Source organism: Eumetopias jubatus, unplaced genomic scaffold, assembly GCF_037043125.1.
Source record: "Eumetopias jubatus isolate StellerSeaLion01/CBP00866 unplaced genomic scaffold, mEumJub1_p1.0 scaffold_10, whole genome shotgun sequence".
Lineage (NCBI taxonomy): Eukaryota > Metazoa > Chordata > Mammalia > Carnivora > Otariidae > Eumetopias > Eumetopias jubatus.
In genome coordinates, this window is record NW_028274816.1 from 101,918,742 (window position 1) to 101,939,836 (window position 21,095).

The window sequence follows — 21,095 nt, forward strand, 5'->3', positions numbered from 1 at the left end:
CCACTGGAGTAATCACATAATTGTTACGTTGGCATGTTAATAACATGATCAGAACCAGTGGTTTCATAGGAAGATGACTTACTTTGCTATTTTTATTTTTATTTTTTTTAGAAAGGAAGGGGGGTGGAAGGGACAGAGGGAGAGAGAGAGAATCTTTTTTTTTTTTTAAAGATTTTATTTATTTATTTGACAGAGAGAGACACAGAGAGAGAGGGAACACAAGCGGGGGAGTGGGAGAGGGAGAAGCAGGCTTCCCGCCCAGCAGGGAGCCTGATGCAGGACTCGATCCCAGGACCCTGGGATCAGGACCTGAGCCGAAGGCAGTCGCTTAACGACTGAACCACCCAGGCACCCCGAGAGAGAGAGAATCTTAAGCAGGCTCCACACCCAGCATGGAGCCCGACTTGGGACTCGATCTCACGACCCTGAGATCATGACCTGAGCCGAAATCAAGAGTCAGACGCCCAACTGACTGAGCCACCCAGATGCCCCAGATGACTTATTTTTGAATGTTAAATGTTTGACCGTAATTGGATACTCTGGGACAAGGTCTGTCACCTCCATGTAAGGATAACATACTGTCCAAAGACTCAGACTAACATTGCCTTCTGTCACAGAAGTACAGCTCATGTGATTTTTTTCTGTTCTCCCCTCCATCTCCCACTGGTGGTGGTCAGGCTCTGAGGCCCTCATTTTATTGTTTCATGTAGTAGATGTAATACTCTGGGTCCACGTCTCCTTAGTCTACTGCTACTTTTCATTCTCTCTCTCCAACTTATAGAGCAGATACCTGGAGAAGCCAATGGAGATTGCCCGAATCGTGGCCCGGTGCCTGTGGGAAGAGTCCCGCCTGCTCCAAACTGCAGCCACTGCGGCCCAGGTGAGACATGGGAAGAAACAAAGCACCACTGAAGACGCACTTTCCTTCTTGTGTCCAGAGACGTGCTTGCTCTTACACGGTCATTAGGGTGTGTACCGACCTCTGTGGTAGAAGTGGATGTTTCAGGTTTTTTTTCTTTTAAACAATGAAAATAATTGTTTTGTTTTGTTTTTTTCTTGAGTACATAATGCACTCTCCTTAAAAAAAATAAAATAAAATTTGACACAATAGTATAAGGAAGAAAGTTTTACAAAAATCTGAAATGTCACTCCCTCTCTTTATTATCTCTTCCCAAAAAACCAACATGAATAGTCTGGTGTATATCCTTCCATACCTTTCTCCAGGCTCATATAAACTACAGAAAATACACACACACACACACACACACCCCATATTTAAATGAGTGTACTTCTCTGCATCTTGCTTTTTTCATTTAATATTATATCATGTAAATCCTTCCAAGTCAAGTAGTATAAAGCTAAGTCATTTTCTTTATTTGCTGCATAATATTCCATGGTGTGGATTTGCTGTAATGTATTCAGTTATTCTCTCTTTGATAGACATTTGCTTCATTCTGGGTTGGTTTTTTTCCCCCCTTATAAACACTACTGCAATGTCTCCCTTTACAACTTTATATATCTGTGGTTTGATTTCTCTATGATAGATTTCTAGGCATGGAATCACTAGGTCAAAGGGTGTATATATTTTAATTTTATAGATCTAGATTCCTTTCCCCAAAGGCTGTAACAGTTCACATTTGCACCAGTGGAGTATGATAATGTACTCTTCTTGAGTGCCACCTTGGAGATGCTTTGGGGTTGAATCATTCAGGTTCATATGCATTTCTCTTTTGGGGTTAAGTTTGAGAATACACTCACTAGAGCTAGAGATACAGTTAGCTTAGGGAAGGGAGATAACATGACACTTAACTGGCCCATTGAGGAACAGTTCGATGCTACTTTCATCACTTATGTTGATATATGAAAGACATATCACTTATATTGATACATGATAAACATATATATCTAGGACATCTAGAACTTCGCATACCATAATAATTCTTTACAGTTCATCCTTGTTGTGACACGTGTCAGAATTTCCTGCTTTTCAAAAGCTGAATAATGTACATTATTGTGGTACATAGACCACATTTTGTTTACGCATTCATCTGTTGAGGGACACTTGGGTGGCATCCACCTTTTGGCTATTGTGAATAATGCTGCTATGAACAGAAGTGTACAGTTTTTTCCCTTACAAGACAAAGATGTAGCAGGAACATAAAAGAAAGGACATCTAAGTCTAACTGAGGGAGTCGGGGAAGGTATCACAGAGAGAGAGAGATTGTGTCCGAGCCAAGACTTAAGGCTGATGACAAGTACACCAGGCTGATGAGGAGCGAGCACGCCAGGCAGAGAGAAGATCGTGTTCAGACAGGGAAACATTAATGCATATATTGTTGGGAGGAGTTGTGGAAAATTCAGCATCTGGTTGGATAAGGAAAGGTCAAGGGCCCTATTCTGAACACCTCTTTAGTTAGTCATGCCCAGCAGCTGGGCTTTGGAAGAGCAGTTTACCACAAGGGTCCGGGGGCCAGACTGCCTGGGTTTGAGCCTCACAGCTGTGCCCCTTGCTGTATAACCTCATGCTGTGGGAATGTGCCTCCCATGGGAATGATGACAGTACCTACTTCATAGAACTATGTAATGGTGCCTGCCATGTACCTGCCAAGTAAACATTAACTGCTCTCTGCTCCTGCTGTCACGATCACTGTCACATCATTGTCCCCATCACCATGACTGTAAGAAATGAGAACCCCCTGAGGAACTTTCAGCAGAGCACTCATGTGCTCAGATATGGGTGAGGGGGAACTGAGAACACTCACTGTTTGAGACACTGGAGACGGGGAGGTTAGCAGAGAGCCACTCACCCCTGCATCACTGGAGTTTTCTGTCCTGGAGAACCATAATGTGTTCATCCTGTCCCATAAGATAAAAATATTCAGTTTAAGCCAATTTGGGTAGAGGCTCCCAAATTTCTAGTAAGAGGCAAGGGAGCAGTAAGTGCCCTACGGATATTCCCAATCCTATAGACCCGGGGTTGGCAAACAGTCCCTGTGGCCCCAGTCCAGCTTGCCATGCCTGTTTTGTAAATGAAATTTTGGGGAACACAGCCCCACCCCTTTATGTACATGTTGTCTGTGGTTGCTTGCGTGCTGCAGTGACAGAGCTGAGTATTTACAACAGAGACTGGATGACCCACAAAGCCAAAAATATTTACCACCCGGCTTTCATAGGGAAAGTTTGCGGCCCTTGATCTAGAACTACAAATTGGATCCTAGAGTCCTCAACCCGGGCCTTTCTGTTATTTTCTCTGTTTACATCATCTGGCATATTCTTTTTTTTTAAGATTTTATTTATTTATTTGACAGAGAGACACAGCGAGAGAAGGAACACAAGCAGGGGCAGAGGGAGAGGGAGAAGCAGGCTTCCCACTGAGCAGGGAGCCTGATGGGGGACTCGATCCCAGGACCCTGGGATCATGACCTGAGCTGAAGGCAGACGCTTAACGACTGATCACCCAGGTGCCCCTTCTGGCATATTCTTACGTGTCTTTTATGGGTCAAGCACCAGGAGCTAGGAAGACAAGTAGATGTGAGCCCTGCCAAGCAGGGCTGTCAGTCTAGTTGGAACGATAGGTAGACAAACACTCAAAGTGAGAGAAACACAGAGGAAGATGTGAATAATTTTGCCTACAGAAGTTGAATAAGGTTTTACAGGAGAGCTAACGGTTGCACTGAGTTTGAAGGTGAAGGGGTTGGGCTGTTTTTGGGCAGAAGTGCATGCCAGGCTGAGTGGACGGTGTGTGGGGAGCACGCTGTATGTGGGGAAGAGTGGGTAGTTTGGGGGTGACTGGAACACAGGGAGGAAGGCTTCACTTGTCATCAGGTTGCGTGAAGCATCGGTCGGTGCTGGGTTGAGATGTATATCCCTGGGAGCAGTGGGAGCCAGCAGGTTTTTACGAAGGTGCTAGAGGTGGACTTCTGTGGGTGGCAGTGAACCAGGTCTGTTCCCCTTTAAGTGCAATACCAATTTAGAAATAGACATGGCAGTCGAAAGCAGTAAACTGTCAGCTGTATTGTTGGTAAAACAAGACTGGAAAACATGGTTTGGCAGGTAACCGTTGGGGATTTCTGATGCCTGCCCCTGTGTTAGATCTGGGGGTGGAGAGATTAGGTTTGCAGAGCAACACGTCCCCAGCCATCCATATGGAGCTTCAGAGACCAGAGATGAATGCCCACTGAACACAGAGCGAGCGGTCTCTAGAAGTGCTTCTAGAAACCAGGCCCTCACTCCTGCCCTGGGTGTGCCCCAGGAAGGCAGCGGTGGAGGAGAGAGGCACCAGCTAAAGTGCTAGGTTCTTCGAAGATCTGTGCATGCAGAGTCTTCTAATCTCACTGATCAGATGAGTCACTCCCCCTGTGAAGAGAATAAATCGGGGTGGTGGTTGGCTTCCCTAAACTTCTCAGGGAGGTTTGTGTTCTGTGGACTTGGATGGGGACCGCTGGAAAAGGAGAGAATGGGTCTCCATAGAGCTGGCATGTGTGGGTCTATTTTGTTTTTGGAGACTCCTGGTAGCAGTGTAGGGAACAGACTGGAAATGAGAGAGACTAGAGGCAAAGAGATCAATAGTTGGGGCTTGAGCTGAGCCGGTGGAGCTAGAGATCTGTTTGCGTGATTACAGAGCACAGAGCCAGGAGGATTTGGTGAATCAGTGTGAAGTCTGTCTTTGAGACTGAGAATTTCTAGTTTGGAAAACTGGGTCTATGATGTCTTTCCTGGACTCTCAGTTTTGTTCCACTGGTTGATACCTCAGTCCTGTACCAATATTCACTGTCTTGATCACTGCAGCTTTTTTCTTTTTAAAAGATTTATTTAGGGGCATCTAGGTGGCTCATTCGGTTAAGTGTTGCTTTCGGCTCAGGTCATGATGTCAGGCTCCTTGCTCAGCAGGAAGTCTGGCTTGCTTCTCCTTCTCCCTGCTTGTATTCTCTCTCTCTCTCTCAAATAAATAAAATCTTTAAAAAATAAAATAAAAAGATTTATTTATTTATTTGAGAGAGAGAGGGTAAGCACTTAAGCAGGGGGAGGGACAGCAGGAAAGGGAGAGAATCTCTAGCACATTCCCCACTGAGCACAGAGCCCGATGTGGGGCTCGATCCCACAACCCTGAGATCATGACCTGAGCTGAAATCAAGAGTTGGCTGCTTATCAGACTGAGCTACCCAGGCACCCCTATGTGGTCTTTTTTGGGGGTCAGGTATCTTATTCCTTTTTTTTTTTGAAGTTTTTATTGATTTATTCATTCTAAGTAGTCTATACCCAGTGTGGGGCTTGAACCCACCACCCTGAGATCAAGAGCCACAAGCTCCTCCAACTAAGGCAGCCACGTGCCCCAGATATCCTACTACTTTGACAAAATTTACCATGTTCATATTTCATGTGCTTTTTAACCTTTTCAAGGTACCATCCTCCCCTTCTCCTGTGAGGTGTTCTCTCTTCTTATGGCATTTCACCTCTGGGACAGTGGTTTTTTATTACACCACAGAAATGTGTTGGATACCACCTATACTAAATAGGCATCCAAGATCTGCTATCATAACTGTTCTGAAAATTTTTTAAAGATTTTATTTATTTATTTGACACAGAGAGACACAGCAAGAGAGGGAACACAAGCAGGGGGAGTGGGAGAGGGAGAAGCAGGCTCCCCACTGAGGAGGGAGCCAGATGTGGGGCTCGATCCCAGGACCCTGGGACCATGACCTGAGCCAAAGGTAGATGCTTAACAACTGAGCCACCCAGGTGCCCCTGTTCTGATTTTTTTTTTAAGATTTTATTTATTTATTAGAGAGAGAATGAGAGATAGAGAGCACGAGAGGGAAGAGGGTCAGAGGGAGAAGCAGACTCCCCGCCGAGCAGGGAGCCCAACGCGGGACCCAATCCCGGGACTCCAGGACCATGACCTGAGCCAAAGGCAGCCACCCAACCAGCTGAGCCACCCAGGCGCCCTGTTCTGATTTTTTAAAAAAAGATTTATTCATTTGAGAGAGAGCACGAGAGAGCACGAGCCAGGGGGGAGGGACAGAGGCAGAGGGAGAAGCAGACTCCCTGCCAAGCAGGGAGCCCGATGTGGGGCTCGATCCCAGAACCTGGAGATCATGACCTGAGCTGGAAGCAAACGCTTAACCGACTGAGCCACCCAGGCGCCCCAGTTCTGAATTTTTTAACGTACTTAACCTAGAATGAGGTTTTCGAAGGTAGGGACCATGTCTTAGCTCCCCATGTAGTCCCCTAGTGCAACCCAGAGTGGCTTTAGAGTTGGCCTAAGGTAAAAAGGCAAGGGCACAGGCCAAACTTCGGGAGAGCGGTTGCACCATGCTGACGACGCCTGGAACAGTGCCTCTGTTTCCCTTCCCCGCCCAGTGGCAGCAGCACCTCAGCCAAACAGGAAGGGTGGTGGATGGGATGGGCAACTGGACAGAGGTATTTTTCTTTCTCCTCATACTTCCTGCGTTCACATGTGTGTTGATTCCCTTTTCTGGCAGCAAGGAGGCCAGGCCAACCACCCCACAGCCGCTGTGGTGACGGAGAAGCAGCAGATGCTGGAGCAGCACCTACAGGATGTTCGGAAGCGAGTACAGGTGAAGCAAGTCTTGGGCAGGAAGCCTTTCCTTGGGGACATTGCCTGTGGGTCCTGCATGTGTCTTTTTTGAGGTTTTGGCTTCATTTTAATTCTCAGAAGCTTTCCCCCTTCCCAGGAAAATCTTGCTCACTTCTGTCTTTTTGTTTTGGTTTGGTTTGGTTTGGTTTGTGTGTTCGTTTTAAACAGGATCTAGAACAGAAAATGAAAGTGGTCGAGAATCTCCAGGATGACTTTGATTTCAACTATAAAACCCTCAAGAGTCAAGGAGGCAAGTGACTATTAGAGACATTAAAATCTGTAGAAAGTGAGGTTGTCACCTGAGTTCCCGGACGTCCATATTTCGCGTCTGCTCTGAGTTTGTGGCAGGGGCGGAGGTGGTGCACAGGGGCTCCTGGTGCTTATGCGAGCGCAGCTGTTGAGGATCCGAGTATTCCATCGGGTCACGGGGGTTTTCCTTCACCCACAGACATGCCAGATCTGAATGGGAACAACCAGTCAGTGACCAGGCAGAAGATGCAGCAGCTGGAGCAGATGCTCACCGCGCTGGACCAGATGCGGCGCGTAAGGGCATTTGACTGCCTCCCCTGCCGGCCCCTCCCCCCCCCCCCCCCCCGCACCTGCATGGTCACGGCGTCTCGTGGCAGAACTTGCCTGGCGTCTAATATTAAAGTTCCTTCTCTGGAATTGACTAAAGAGTGTGGTTAGAGATGGTCTGAGGAAATGTTTTCTGACTTTGGGTTTCCAACCAGAACATTGTGAGTGAGTTGGCGGGGCTGTTGTCAGCGATGGAGTATGTGCAGAAAACGCTCACCGACGAAGAGCTGGCTGACTGGAAGAGGCGGCAACAGATTGCGTGCATTGGAGGCCCTCCCAACATCTGCCTAGATCGCCTAGAAAACTGGTAAAAGATGACGGAGGAAAGTTTCCTTTCTTTCTAGAATGCTGTGCTAAAATTACGGTCCTAATGGCAGACTCAGGAGTTGGAGTCCATCCCACAGATGCAGACTTTGATGTACCTCACATTAAGCCTAGGGGTGCCGGGGTGGCTTAGTCAGTGAAGGGTCTGCCTTTGGCTCAGGTCCTGCTCGCAGGGTCCTAGGATCGAGCCCCGAGTTGGGCTCCCTACTCGGTGGGGCATCTGCTTCTGTCTCTCCTTCTCCCTCTGCCCCTCCCCCTGCTTGTGTGCGCTCACACTCTCTCTCTCTGAAATAAATAAAATCTTAAGAAAAAACAAGCCTAAGAGTTAAAGTCTGAAGAGTTTTACTTTATTTGGACAATTTGTTAATAAAAATTTGTTTATGTTGCTATATTTTAAATATGTTTTATTTATTTGAGAGAGAGCAAGCATGTGGAGGGAACGGCAGAGAAAGAGGGAGAGACAGAATTCAAAGCCGACTCCATGCTGAGTGCAGAGCCCCATGCCTGCAAGATTACAACCTGAGCCGAGACCAAGAGTCGGATGCCCAACTGACTGAGCCACCCAGCCGCCCCTGTTTTATTTAATAATTTAAATAAAGCTTTTGGTTTAACTACGTAGCCCAAACCAAAGTTTGAATTTTAGTTATTCTAATAATCTAAAATGAGACATGCTTTTTATAAGGGAAAAAAGTTCATACCCAGAAAATTAATAAAGAGAAGAAAAGTCTTAAAAACCAATCATTCAGAGGTCCCTACAGCTAGAATTTCGATGGCCGTCCCTCTAGCCGTCAGCTATTGTACATATGTACATAAAGATCGTCATCTCTAGGGGCGCCTGGGTGGCTCAGTCGGTTAAGCGTCTGACTCCTGATTTCGGCTCAGGTCCTGACCTCAGGGTCCTGAGGCCAAGCCCCATGTTGGGCTGCATGCTCGGTGCCGAATCGGCTTGTCTCCGTCCTTCTGCCCCCCTCACCCCTAGCGCATGTGCACTCTCTCTCAAGTAAATTAAATCTTAAAAAAAAAAAAAAAAAAGATCATCATCTCTACATTTTCACATCAGTGGGATCATTCTTTTTTTTTATTTTTTTATTGTTATGTTAATCACCATACAGTACATCATTAGTTTGTGAATTAGTTTTTGATGTAGTGTTCCATGATTCATTGTTTGTGCATAACACCCAGTGCTCCACGCAGAACGTGCCCTCTTTAATACCCATCACCAGACTAACCCATCCCCCCATGCCCCTCCCCTCTAGAAACCTCAGTTTGTTTTTCAGAGTCCATCATCTCTAATGGTTCGTCTCCCCCTCCGACTTACTCCCCTTCATTCTTCCCCTCCTGCTATCTTCTTCTTTTTTTTTCTTAACATATATTGCATTATTTGTTTCAGAGGTACAGATCTGTGATTCAACAGTCTTGCACACTTCACAGTGCTCACCATAGCACATACCCTCCCCAATGTCTATCACCCAGCCACCCAATCCCTCCCACCCCCCACCACTCCAGTAACCCTCCGTTTGTTTCCTGAGGTTAAAAATTCGTCATATCAGTGAGGTCATATGATACATGTCTTTCTCTGATTGACTTATTTCACTCAGCATAACACCCTCCAGTTCCATCCACGTCGTTGCAAATGGCAAGATCTCATTCCTTTTGATGGCTGCATAATATTCCCTTGTGTATATATACCACATCTTCTTTATCCATTCATCTGTCGATGGACATCTTGGCTCTTTCCACAGTTTGGCTATTGTGGACATTGCTGCTATAAACAATGGGGTGCACGTACCCCTCCGGATCCCTACATTTGTATCTTTGTGGTAAATACCCAGTAGTGCAATTGCTGGATCGTATGGTACAGTGGGATCATTCTTTATCTGCTCTTTTGCTTTCATTCATGCAGCAGGTCCTTAGTGAGCATTCTTTTTTTTTTTAAAGATTTTATTTATTTGAGAGCGAGAATGAGAGAGAGAGAGAGCACACGAGAGGGGGCAGGGTCAGAGGGAGAAGCAGACTCCCCGCCGAGCAGGGAGCCCGATGCGGGACTGGATCCCGGGACTCCAGGATCATGACCTGAGCTGAAGGCAGTCGCTTTAACCAAGTGAGCCACCCAGGCGCCCCCTTAGTGAGCATTCTTGACATGCAAAGCCCAACCAATGCCCATGATGCACCAGCTTAAACTATGAGAAAGTTGACATAAAGGGGCACCCAGCATGTAAAGCATGAAATTGGAAATTTAGGACGGCCCTACATGAGAAAGCCTATTTGTTCACATCCTTACTAACCGTGAATTTTGTTAATTCACTGAAAGCAGTTTTAAGTGCTTTTTAAATTTTTTTTAAAAGATTTTATTTATTTGAGAGAAAGAATGAGAGAGAGAGAGCACATGAGAGAGGGGAGGGTCAGAGGGAGAAGCAGACTCCCTGCTGAGCAGGGAGCCAGATGCGGGACTCGATCCCGGGACTCCAGGATCATGACCTGAGCCGAAGGCAGTCGCTCAACCGACTGAGCCACCCAGGCGCCCTTAAGTGCTTTGTAAAAAACACATTCTTTTTTTTTTTTTTAAGATTTTGTTTATTTGGGGGGGCGATGGAGCAGAGGTAGAGGGAGAAGCAGAGTCCCTGCTGATCAGGGAGTGCCATGCAAGACTCCATCCCAGGACTCTGAGATCATGACCTGAGCGGAAGTCAGATGCTTAACCAACTAAGCCACCCAGTCCCTTCTTTGGGGTATAAGTTTTAACACTTTTTCCTCTATGCCTAGCTCTCTCTTTGAATGTTAAATTTTAGGAAGGGACTATTTTTTAAAAACAAAACAGATTCCCTTTTTCTTATTTTTTTTTTAAAGATTTTATTTATTTGGCAGAGAGAGAGAGAGAGACAGCACAAGCAGGGGGAGTGGCAGGCAGAGGGAGAGGGAGAAGCAGGCTCCCTGTAGAGCAGGGGGAGCCTGAAGTGGGACTTGATCCCAGGATCCCAGGATCATGACCTGAACCAAAGGCAGTTACTTAACTGAGCCACCCAGGCACCCTCCCTTTTTCTTATTTTTATTTTTTTTAGTAAGCTCTATGCCCACCATGGGGCTTGAACTCACGACCCCGAGATCAGGAGTCACATGCTCTACTTACTGAGCCAGCCAGGCACCCCCCACTTTTTCTTATTTAATACCATTGAATTATATACTTTCAAATGATTAGTTTTACGTAATGTATATTTTACCACAATAAAAAAAAATTCCCCTTTCTTATTTTAGGGGACTACATGGTGGTGTTTACATCTGTGGGGTTCCCTGCCCCTTCTCCAGCTTATTGGTGTGCACTCACTGAGGTAACTAGTGGCTTTCTTATTTTATTGGCAGGATAACCTCATTAGCGGAATCTCAACTTCAGACCCGCCAACAAATTAAAAAACTGGAGGAGTTGCAGCAAAAAGTGTCCTACAAAGGTGATCCCATCGTACAGCACCGGCCAATGCTGGAGGAGAGGATTGTAGAGCTATTTAGAAACTTAATGAAAAGGTAACTTAGAATTCTGGTTCCTTTCCCTCATCCCCTCGCTTCGGAGGCACAGGACAAAGACTGGTTCACCAAGAAGTGTGTGGACTGCTGTCCCTCTCTTTGCTTTCAGTGCCTTCGTGGTTGAGCGGCAGCCCTGCATGCCCATGCATCCCGACCGGCCATTAGTCATCAAGACTGGAGTCCAGTTCACTACCAAAGTCAGGTGGGCCCCGCACTTGCTCTTTTGGTAGATATTTTATTGAGAGACGCTCTTGGGACGAGAGCAGAGTTGGTGGCCAGGATTGTTCTTTCTGTGCATGACAGGTAGTACTATGGTGGGTATGGAATATGTTGGCATAATATCAGCTTGCTCCTTGTCAAAAGCCAAGGAATGGTTACCTCTTCTTGAGGTTACCTGGGCAAATTCCTATAATTTCAGCCCTATAGTCTTAGGCCTTTGTGTCTCTTTCTGCCCTGCAACAGAGGCAAAATAATGCTGGTAATTTTCTGTTCTTTGAGCCTACTTTTCCCTAAGGATTTTAAGGGAAAAAGTAAGGCTTCGAGTACGGAAGCTAAGAGGCCATGGAGCAGGTGGGTGGTGGGCCTTGCAGGGCGGGGTGTGACTTTTACACCCAAGTCAGAGCAGGTATGTTGGGGTTTGCCCTTCTGCAGTGAAATTTCCCTCAGAAACCTGGTGTTAGGTTTCAGGTTTAACAGAAAGAATACCAGCTGCAGAGCGCATATTCCCGTAATATTTCTCATGAAACGACTTTTATTATCCTTTTGTGAATCTCTCACAACTTTGTCCAAGTTCGAGGTTCTTAGGCTTTCCTTCAGTACCTCTTGGCCTGAAGGGGTGATACTCAACTTTAGGTCAAAGACGCACTAGCAGGAAGAGGAATTTGGGATTGTGCTTTATTTACCTTTTAGAAAGAAAGCATTGTGAATTTTATATTCCTTCAAGTTGGAGTTGCTTGGGGGAGCCTGCTGACTTTTTTTTTTTTTAACTGATATTTTTTTCTTTACTCAAAAACTTTTCTTTTTCCCTTTTTTGAAACAGATTGCTGGTCAAATTCCCTGAGTTAAATTATCAGCTTAAAATTAAAGTGTGCATTGACAAGTAAGTACTCTGTATCTTAACTCTCTTTTTCCTTTTTTCAAATGAGAGACAGAAATGAAAACTTGGACAGATATCATGTGAACTTAGAGACTTTATCTCCATTCAGGGATCTTCATTCTTTGAACAAAAGTTTTCAAAAGTCTTGTAGTGCATTGTCATTTACGTGCCTGAACAAAACCACAAAACTGGTGGTACAGATATGAGTCGTGATTGCTGTTGTGACCCTCAGTGCCCCTTTTTCTTTAATTTTTTACCTATAAATGTAATTTATGCATACCATATAAAACCCTGGCTATATAGGAAAAATTTATGCTTTTTATTGTTCCATACTTCACCACATAATTGAATACACACTTTTCAAAATTTGACTATACTTTTCAAAAATTAAAATGCACATATCCTTTGAAGAGATTTGAAAAAAGAACATTATCCTTAATTTTTGGTGACATAAGTATCTGGAAATTATCATGAGAATGAACTGGAAAATAATTACTAATAAAATAAGGGACTTAAGGAAGATGGTAGGTTTAATAAATAAACAAAAGTTAATAATTTCAACCATATATTAGCATTAACCAGTCAGAAATTATAATAGAAAAAAATGATTTCACAATAAGCAAAAAAGTAAAAAAATATATGGTGATAAACTTAACAGAAATGTTTAAGATCTATTGGAAGAAAATTATGAAATTTTATGAGAAGGGATATTGTAAAAAGTGATGAAATGAATCATATTCCTGGATTGCAGACTTTTATTATAAAGATGTTGATTCTTCTCAGTTAACGTGGCACCAAGCAAAATGCAAATACAATCTCTTTACTTGCTTTTCAAGTTGTAGCTTAGATGAGAAAAATAAGCAAAGATAGTTTTTGTTTTTGGGGTTTTTTTAGATTTTATTTATTTGAGAGGGAGGGAGCATGAGCAGCGAGAGAGGCAGAGGGAAGGGGGGAAGCAGGCTCCCCACTGAGCAGGGAGCCCGATGTGGGACTCTATCCCAGGACCCTGGGATCATGACCTGAGCTGAAGGCAGAGGCTTAACTGACTGAGCCACCCAGGTGCCCGACAAAGATAGTTTAAAAAAAAAAATGGATGTGTTCTTTAGTTACGGTAAAACTTTTTAACATAAAATTTACCATCTTATTCTTTTTTTTTTTTAAGATTTTATTTATTTTTCGACAGAGAGAGACAGTGAGAGAGGGAACACGAGCAGGGGGAGTGGGAGAGGGAGAAGCAGGCTTCCCGCGGGTCAGGGAGCCCGATGCGGGGCTCGATCCCAGGACCCTGGGACCATGACCTGAGCCAAAGGCAGACGCTTAACGACTGAGCCACCCAGGCGCCCATCTTACTCATTTTTAAGTGTATGGTGTTACATATATTCACATCGTTGTGCAACAGATCTCTAGAACTTCTTCATCTTGCAACGTGGAAACTTTACATCCATTGAACAAGTCCCTGTTTCCTTTATCCTCCCAGCCCCTGGCAACCACCATTCCACTTTCAAAAAAAAATTTTTTTATAAGTTTTTTTTTAAAGAATTTAAAGAATTTTTATTTATTTATTTGACAGAGAACATAAGCAGGCGGAGTAGCAGGCAGAGGGAGAGGGAGAAGCAGGCTCCCCACTGAGCAAGGAGCCAGACGTGGGGCTCAATCCCAGGACCCCATGACCTGAGCTGAAGGCAGTCGCTTAACCAACTGAGCCACCCAGGCGCCCCTAGGAAAAAAATTTTTAATGAATAAAAATAAATGGGAGCGGTGTGGGGAGATGCCCTGCCAGATATTAAAATGTAGAGTTTCAGTTACTAAATGAGTGTGTTACTTGGGCAGGAATAAACTGATTGATCATTGAAACAAAATCTTGAGTCCAGAAATAGACTTCAAGTTTATATAATCAATGAGTAAAGGATGGATTATTCAGGAAGTAGTTTTGGGAAAACCTGCTCTTGGGGAGGATTTGAATGAGAAACTTGAGTTTTACTGTTTGCTAACCATCAGAGGTATCTATATGTTTAAACTCATGCATCTTAAAAGCATAGGTGAATGTATATATAATATAATGATGGTAAAATCGCAAAATGGTAAAACCACTTTGGAAAAGAATTTGGCAGTTTCCTATGAAGTTAAACAGGCACCTACCCTAGGAGCCTACCATTCCACTCCGAGGTATTAACCCAAGAGAAATGAAAGTATATAGGCACACAAAGGGCTGTACACAAATGTCCGTTAATAGGTGAATGAATAAACAATTTGTGGCATATCTGTAAGCATGCACTAACCGATTGTGCCACTGGGGCATCATAATTTGTGGTGTATCTATAAATGGAATATCACTTACCAATAAAGAGGAATGAATAATCAATACTTGCAACACATAAGAAATCTCAAAATAATTACACTGAGTGAAAGAAGCCAAACCAAGAAAGAAAGAGTCATACTTCAGTTTCCATTTATATAGAATTCTAGAAATGAAAATGAATCTATGGTGACTGAAAGCAGATCAGTGGTGGCCTGGGGGCAGAGGTGGGGCAGAGTGTGGGATTTGGGAACAGATTACAAATGGGCCTGGGGAAACTTTGGGGATGATGGGTATGTTCATTATCTGGTTTGTGCTGATGATTTCACAGGTATGTGTGGCATGTATACATACGTCAGACCTTATCCACATACATTTTCAATAGTGCACTTTATTGTTCATCGATTATATATCAAAGCTGTAATACAAAAATTTTTTTCTTTTTTTTTTTAAAGATTTTATTTTTATTTATTTGAGAGAGAGAGAATGAGAGCACGAGAGGGAAGAGGGTCAGAGGGAGAAGCAGACTCCCCGCTGAGCAGGGAGCCCGATGCGGGACTCGATCCCGGGACTCCAGGATCATGACCTGAGCCGAAGGCAGTCGCTTAACCAACCAAGCCACCCAGGCGCCCCCCAAATTTTTTTTTCTAAAAAGGAAATCTAGAGCTATATTAGTGCATATATAGCAATGGAGAAGCACTTTTAAAACAGTACTTAAAATGAAAAAGGAAAAAAGGAGAAGACTGAGAAATGTGACTATATAAAAAGCTGTATATTCAAATACATAGAGCTGAAAGACAGTGGACACGCTGGGAGGACTATATCCAGCTAATATCAAATGGGATGATCTGAGTTGTTGGTAGTAGTAAACCTTTAGAGAAAACCCAGTGTGACTTAAATAATAAAGGAAATTTGCAGCCCAGTGTAACTGGGAATGCAGTTAGGGCAAGTTCCTGACAGTGAGATTAGTGATTCACTTATGTCACCCAGGACCCAGAATCTTCCTCTGCCTTCTCGGCCATCATAAGTATTACCGGCTTTGTAAGATTCCGTTATGAGTTACGGTGTGGTTGCTTGTGGTAGTTAAGGTCCCATGCTTCCTTGCTCATATTCCGTTGCAGCTGTGGAAAGTAAATCCAGCCTGGGTTGTAATTCCTTCCCAGTCTGAGTGAGACGGCATAGGTCATGTCCTCACCCCCAGGACCACTGCGCTGTGGGCATACTCTGCTCTGATGTACTTAACGATCGGGATCCCCTGGAGGCGGGCACGGGAAGGATACTTGAGCAGAACCAAGGGTTTGTTGGGAAGAGGGAATTGATGCTGGGTAGGAATGGAGAGGGTTGTCATATGTCACATATAAAATGTAATTGAATCGTTTACAGAAATTCCTGGGAGAACAGTGGTTTTTCTAGCAGAGTAAATGACAGGTATTTTTTGAAGAAACACAGGGCCAGTTTTATTAACACCAGTTTATACTCTTAACAGAGACTCCGGGGATGTTGCAGCTCTCAGAGGGTAAGTTCAGCCTGGAGGCTTCCTTTTGATCTGTTTAATCTGACTTTGTCCTCTGGCTACCCAGTCACCTCTATGGTTGGTTTCTCTGCTGTGATTCAGATCCCGGAAATTTAACATTCTGGGCACAAACACGAAAGTGATGAACATGGAAGAGTCCAACAACGGCAGCCTGTCTGCAGAATTCAAACACCTGGTACGAGGCAGGAGCCTGGGTCCCCGTCTCCCAGGGCGTCTTGTAGAGGGAGTTGGGGGAGGTTGGTGGTGGGGAGCCTCATGTGACACCGGTGCTCCCTGCTTCTCTTACAGACCCTGAGAGAGCAAAGATGTGGTAATGGGGGCCGAGCCAATTGTGACGTAAGTTTTGTTGTGAATGAAAGCCAACTGGGAGGGTTTCCTTTGATGGGGAAAGAACAAGAGGCTGCTTATTGCCCAGAATAAGAGACACCAACCTGTGGTTAAGCTGTAGTCATCCAGAAAAATCACCACAGGTCAGAATGACATGGTCAGAAGTCATAGCTGCTCTGGAGTGCTCCGGCTTGGAGCATTTCCTTGATTGTCCCGGGAGTTGGCGGGAGTTGGCTCATCTTTAAGGAGGAGTGGAAAGTCCCTGGCTGACTTACCCACACCCATTTAGTAGAAAAGAAGCTTTCCACCTTGCCTGGGGCTTTCCAGATTCCCCTTCCAACTTCTGCCAGCCCAAATGACTTGGCTCCATTTTTGGTGACCTGTTATTCTCACTGCGGTGGCATCAAAGGTTGTAATAAGTCGGAGTTAAATACCTAAGAAAAAGAATAAAACTGGTCCCCCGTATCTCCCTTATTGTCTCCCTCCCTCTGATTCAGATTATCGAATGCTTAGTGTCAAGAATAAATTATTTAAAAAAAAAAAAAAAGGTAAATTTGACCAGAAACTAGTTTTTAACTCTTTTGAAAAGATTGTGACACCCTGTTCTTTTTCTGGTGTTTATGCTCTAAGCCAGTCTTCCCTCTTCTCTAAAATGTAGCAGACCTAAAAAAAAAAAAAAAAGTGAATTGACAGTACTTGACTATTAAGAGTGAAGTACAACAACATAGAAAAATGTGTGTGGCATATTTGTTTCAAAAAAGCAAGATGCAGGGCGCCTGGGCTGGCTCAGTGGGTAGAGCGTGTGTGACTCTTGATCTTGGTATTGTGAATTCAAGCCCCACACGTTGGGTGTGGAACCTATTAAAAAAAAGAAGAAAAGAAAAAGCAAGATGCAAAATAATTTGAATAGTATATTAGTATATTTGTTTAAAAAGTGTACTACACTGTTTTTTGCCTATTCATGTATGCATCCCAAAGTTGTCAAGGAATATATACCAAACAGTGTTGATGTATTTATGCTGCTGTTAGTATCCAAGACTACTGTATCCTATCTCCGTAATATTTGCATTTTAAACTGAACATATATAATTTTTATAGTTAGGAAGAAAGTGTTTTAAAAATGAATTGGCATTGTGTTTCTGAGAATTCATTGGGAAGTCTTACTGAAAATAAGGTAGCTATATTGCTGGTGGGAGTATAAATTGTCACTTCAGAAAAACAATTTGGCATTATAAAAAATGAACCAGCAGTGCCAATCCCAGGATTTAACAATAGAGAACTCTTTGGACATACGTAGCAGGAGACAATGTACAAAATGTCACAGCAGCCTGATGGTAAGTCCTAAATATAACCCTCCATCACCACTAGAGTGGATAAAGGATTTGTGGTAGAGTCCTATGATGGAATACTATATAACTGTGAAAATGAATAACCAGCAGATTCTCACAACCATGGACGCAAAAAGTGAGGCATACAAAAGTGAGTCACCCCAATACATAGGGTATGGGTCCATCTGTATAAGGTTCACAAACATCCAAAACTAAACAGCGCATACCTTATTTAGCGATATAAATAAAGTAAAGCCATAAAGAAAAGCTAGGAAATAATAAACCCAAAAGACAAAATGCAGTTAGATCTGAGGGAGCAGGGACAGGAATGGGGGTGGGGAAGGGCACCCTGAGAATCTCAGTGGTAATGGTCTTTTTCTTACACTGGGTAATGGGTCCAGGTGTTCATTGTTTTGTTATTCTTTGTGCCTTACCCATTTTATAAATAACCTCTTGGGTCTGTAATTTTCTAATAAAACCAGTAAAGGATGAGGTTGAAGAACCAGTAAAAGATGAGGTTGAGGATCAGAGCACTTAGAGTTGAAGAGAGCATGTGCTCAGAGTTGTGTCCCTGGCGGCGTGTCTGTGGCCTCCTAGTGGACTACCCTTCGTGGCGCAGCGTGGCTGTGGCCTGTTGCTCTCCTCAGCTATGGCTGTTAGTGTCCAAGGCCGTTCTCCGTGAGGAAGAGAGTGTCCTTCTTGTTATTGTAGGCCTCCCTGATTGTCACCGAGGAGCTGCACCTGATCACCTTTGAGACTGAGGTGTATCACCAAGGCCTCAAGATTGACCTTGAGGTGAGTTCTGACACAGAGTTGGGACAGGGCTGCATGCAGGGGTGATTTGGGACAAGAACTTCTAGTTGGGGTTTTTTCTACAGAAGGTAGAGTGATGACTCTCTGCTCAGCACTGTGTTTATTTTTGCTTGTTTTTCTCCCAAAACTCCAGAGTATCCCAGCTGAGAGTAGAGTCTTGCTTGAGTGCTTAGAAGAGGCACATACAGTTGACCATTGAACAACACAGGGGCTAGGGGCGCCAACCCCCTGCCCAGTTGAAAATCTGTGTGTAACTTTTGACTTCCCCCAGACTGAACAACTAATAGCCTATTGTTGACTGGAAGCCTTCCTGATAACATAGTCTATTAACACACATTTTTAAAAATTTTTTTAATTTTTTAATTCTTTTTATTAACACAATTTTGTATGTTATATGTTTTATATATTCTTACGATAACGTAAGCTAGAGAAAAGATAATGTTGCTAAGAAAATCATAAGAGAAAATACATTTACAGTACTGTACTCTGTTTATCAAAAAAAGAAAATCATCCACGTGTAAATGGACCCATGCAGTTCAAACCCATGTTGACCCCCATAGGGTCAACTATAAAGTCGGCTTTCAGCAAATTTGATGTGAAAATCTATATTTAGAAATTAGTTCTAGTTGACTTTATAAAGTTTGGGCAAAATAGTCTTTAGACAGCCAGTGTTCTTAGTATACAGGAAATCATGGCATTTGCATTCTCTTTTACCAGTTTTCTTGATCTTTAAGTTAAAGATAGAGCTGAAGAAAGCAAGAATCCTCGTCTTCGACTCCTGGGGCCTCTCTGTCTAACGGGTAGATACAGCTGCAGTTCTCAGAGAATGCCTTCCAGATTTTATAAAGGGGGAATCTGGGGGCTGTGAGTTCCAGCTTTGAGCAAGTCACATTCTCAAGTTCCTGGTTGGGCCCTGTGGCCCATGTTTGGCACTCTCTCCCCTCTGGGTGTTGAGCTGACTCAGCCACGCTCTTCCCCAAAAGTTGGCAGTAGATGTGGTTCACGGCACATCCTTTTATTCCAAAACCTGCAGGTATGGCTGAAGAGATGTTCAAAGCTTTGAGGGCCCTCTGCCTCCCCAACTCATTCCCCACTTTCTTCACAGACCCACTCCTTGCCAGTTGTGGTGATCTCCAACATCTGTCAGATGCCAAATGCCTGGGCATCAATTCTGTGGTATAACATGCTGACCAACAACCCCAAGGTAGGCGCCCATCCTCTGGAAACCGTTGTTGTGGTCCCTCATGTGGGTCATCAGGCACCCCCGTCTCATCTCAATGAGCAACTGTGTCGTTTTCAATAGAACGTGAACTTTTTCACCAAGCCCCCCATTGGCACCTGGGATCAAGTGGCCGAGGTGCTGAGCTGGCAGTTCTCCTCCACCACAAAGCGAGGGCTGAGCATCGAGCAGTTGACTACGCTGGCAGAGAAACTCTTAGGTCAGCATTTTCGCTCTTTTCCCTGCTGCCCTCCTCAGAAAAGGAATCTGGCCTGTGGGGCTGTTCATTCAGGAAAATTGGCGGAGCGAGGCTCTGTGCTGGGGCCAGAATGCATGCGCTCCCACAGTTGGTGGGGTGGGGTTGGGGGGACCAGTGGAGTTAGGGAGGCAGAGGAAGCTTGGCTCCTGGTGATCATTTCTGAGGTAGGAGGCAGATGTCTTTTCTCCTGGTGGCTGGACCCCTCCACCCTTCCAGAGCACGACTTTGTCTAACCTTAGGAAGAGATTTTTTAAGTGCTTGTTAGAAGGCAGAGGTAAAAAGCTTGACATCCCTGTCCGTTTCTTCAATAAACTGGATGCTTGTTTTGTTTTTTACTTCCTCCTGAAAAAAAAAATTTAGTGCACTATTTTACATGCTACCTGCACTGAAAGCAGCTTTATCCTGTGCTGTCCCCAGACGTGAGCCTCTAACACTGTCAGCTTATTCACGTGTGCTGCTGGTTCCCAATCCACCACGCAAGAGGAGGAGGAGGGGGTGGGGAGAGGGGGAAAGAGACTTGATATGTCATCCACCACCTCCGCTAGGCTAAACAACACCCCAGGTGACCAGATGATGGGGTTTTGTGCGGGTGTGTGTGTGTGTGTATGTGCGTGTGCACACACGTGCGCACGACAGTGGGAGCCTTCAAAACCATGGAAGCCAATGGTTTCTTGGCCCATTGTGGGACAGATGTGTATGAATGTGGGTTCTGTTATAAGAAATACGACCTTGATTCAAACTTTATTCTTTTTTTCCTTCAGGACCTGGTGTGAACTATTCAGGGTGTCAGATTACATGGGCTAAATTTTGCAAAGTAAGCTGTCTTGTTAAATCCTCGTGGCCAGCTAGTGGGAGTGGGAGTAAGACAGAATGCTCACCTGTGAGGTTGTCGTGGATGGGACTAGGCTTAAAGGCTGAAGACTCATGGTCTCGCCGTCAGTGGGACCTACCTGAGGGTAGATGGGCCTGGGGATTTTGGTGGCATCGTGCCCCGAGGAAGGAAAAGCCTGGGAGGGTGGACTTGGCTTTTCCTATTATTCTTTTCTTTAGGAAAACATGGCTGGCAAAGGCTTCTCCTTCTGGGTTTGGCTAGACAATATCATTGACCTTGTGAAAAAGTACATCCTGGCTCTTTGGAATGAAGGGTAGGTTGAAACTCTTGTGTCTGGCGGAGTGCACGTGTGTAAGAAGTCACCTGCTCTCTCAGCA

At 44.4% G+C, this 21,095-nt stretch overlaps 1 protein-coding gene across 4 annotated transcripts in view; it reads left to right on the top strand.

The window, feature by feature from the left end:
• STAT3 (signal transducer and activator of transcription 3) overlaps positions 1 to 21,095 on the top strand; it is a 69,916-nt gene that overhangs the window by 41,490 nt on the left and 7,331 nt on the right. For all 4 annotated transcript variants that reach the window (XM_028093951.2, XM_028093954.2, XM_028093950.2 and 1 more), the window contains exons 4-19: positions 782 to 880; positions 6,483 to 6,578; positions 6,767 to 6,848; positions 7,047 to 7,141; positions 7,330 to 7,481; positions 10,856 to 11,014; positions 11,124 to 11,216; positions 12,054 to 12,113; positions 15,893 to 15,922; positions 16,022 to 16,115; positions 16,229 to 16,276; positions 18,307 to 18,390; positions 19,514 to 19,612; positions 19,712 to 19,847; positions 20,648 to 20,700; positions 20,937 to 21,031. In XM_028093951.2, coding sequence (XP_027949752.1) covers positions 782 to 880; positions 6,483 to 6,578; positions 6,767 to 6,848; positions 7,047 to 7,141; positions 7,330 to 7,481; positions 10,856 to 11,014; positions 11,124 to 11,216; positions 12,054 to 12,113; positions 15,893 to 15,922; positions 16,022 to 16,115; positions 16,229 to 16,276; positions 18,307 to 18,390; positions 19,514 to 19,612; positions 19,712 to 19,847; positions 20,648 to 20,700; positions 20,937 to 21,031 — 1,475 coding nt within the window. The remainder of the gene's footprint in view (positions 1 to 781; positions 881 to 6,482; positions 6,579 to 6,766; positions 6,849 to 7,046; positions 7,142 to 7,329; positions 7,482 to 10,855; positions 11,015 to 11,123; positions 11,217 to 12,053; positions 12,114 to 15,892; positions 15,923 to 16,021; positions 16,116 to 16,228; positions 16,277 to 18,306; positions 18,391 to 19,513; positions 19,613 to 19,711; positions 19,848 to 20,647; positions 20,701 to 20,936; positions 21,032 to 21,095) is intronic.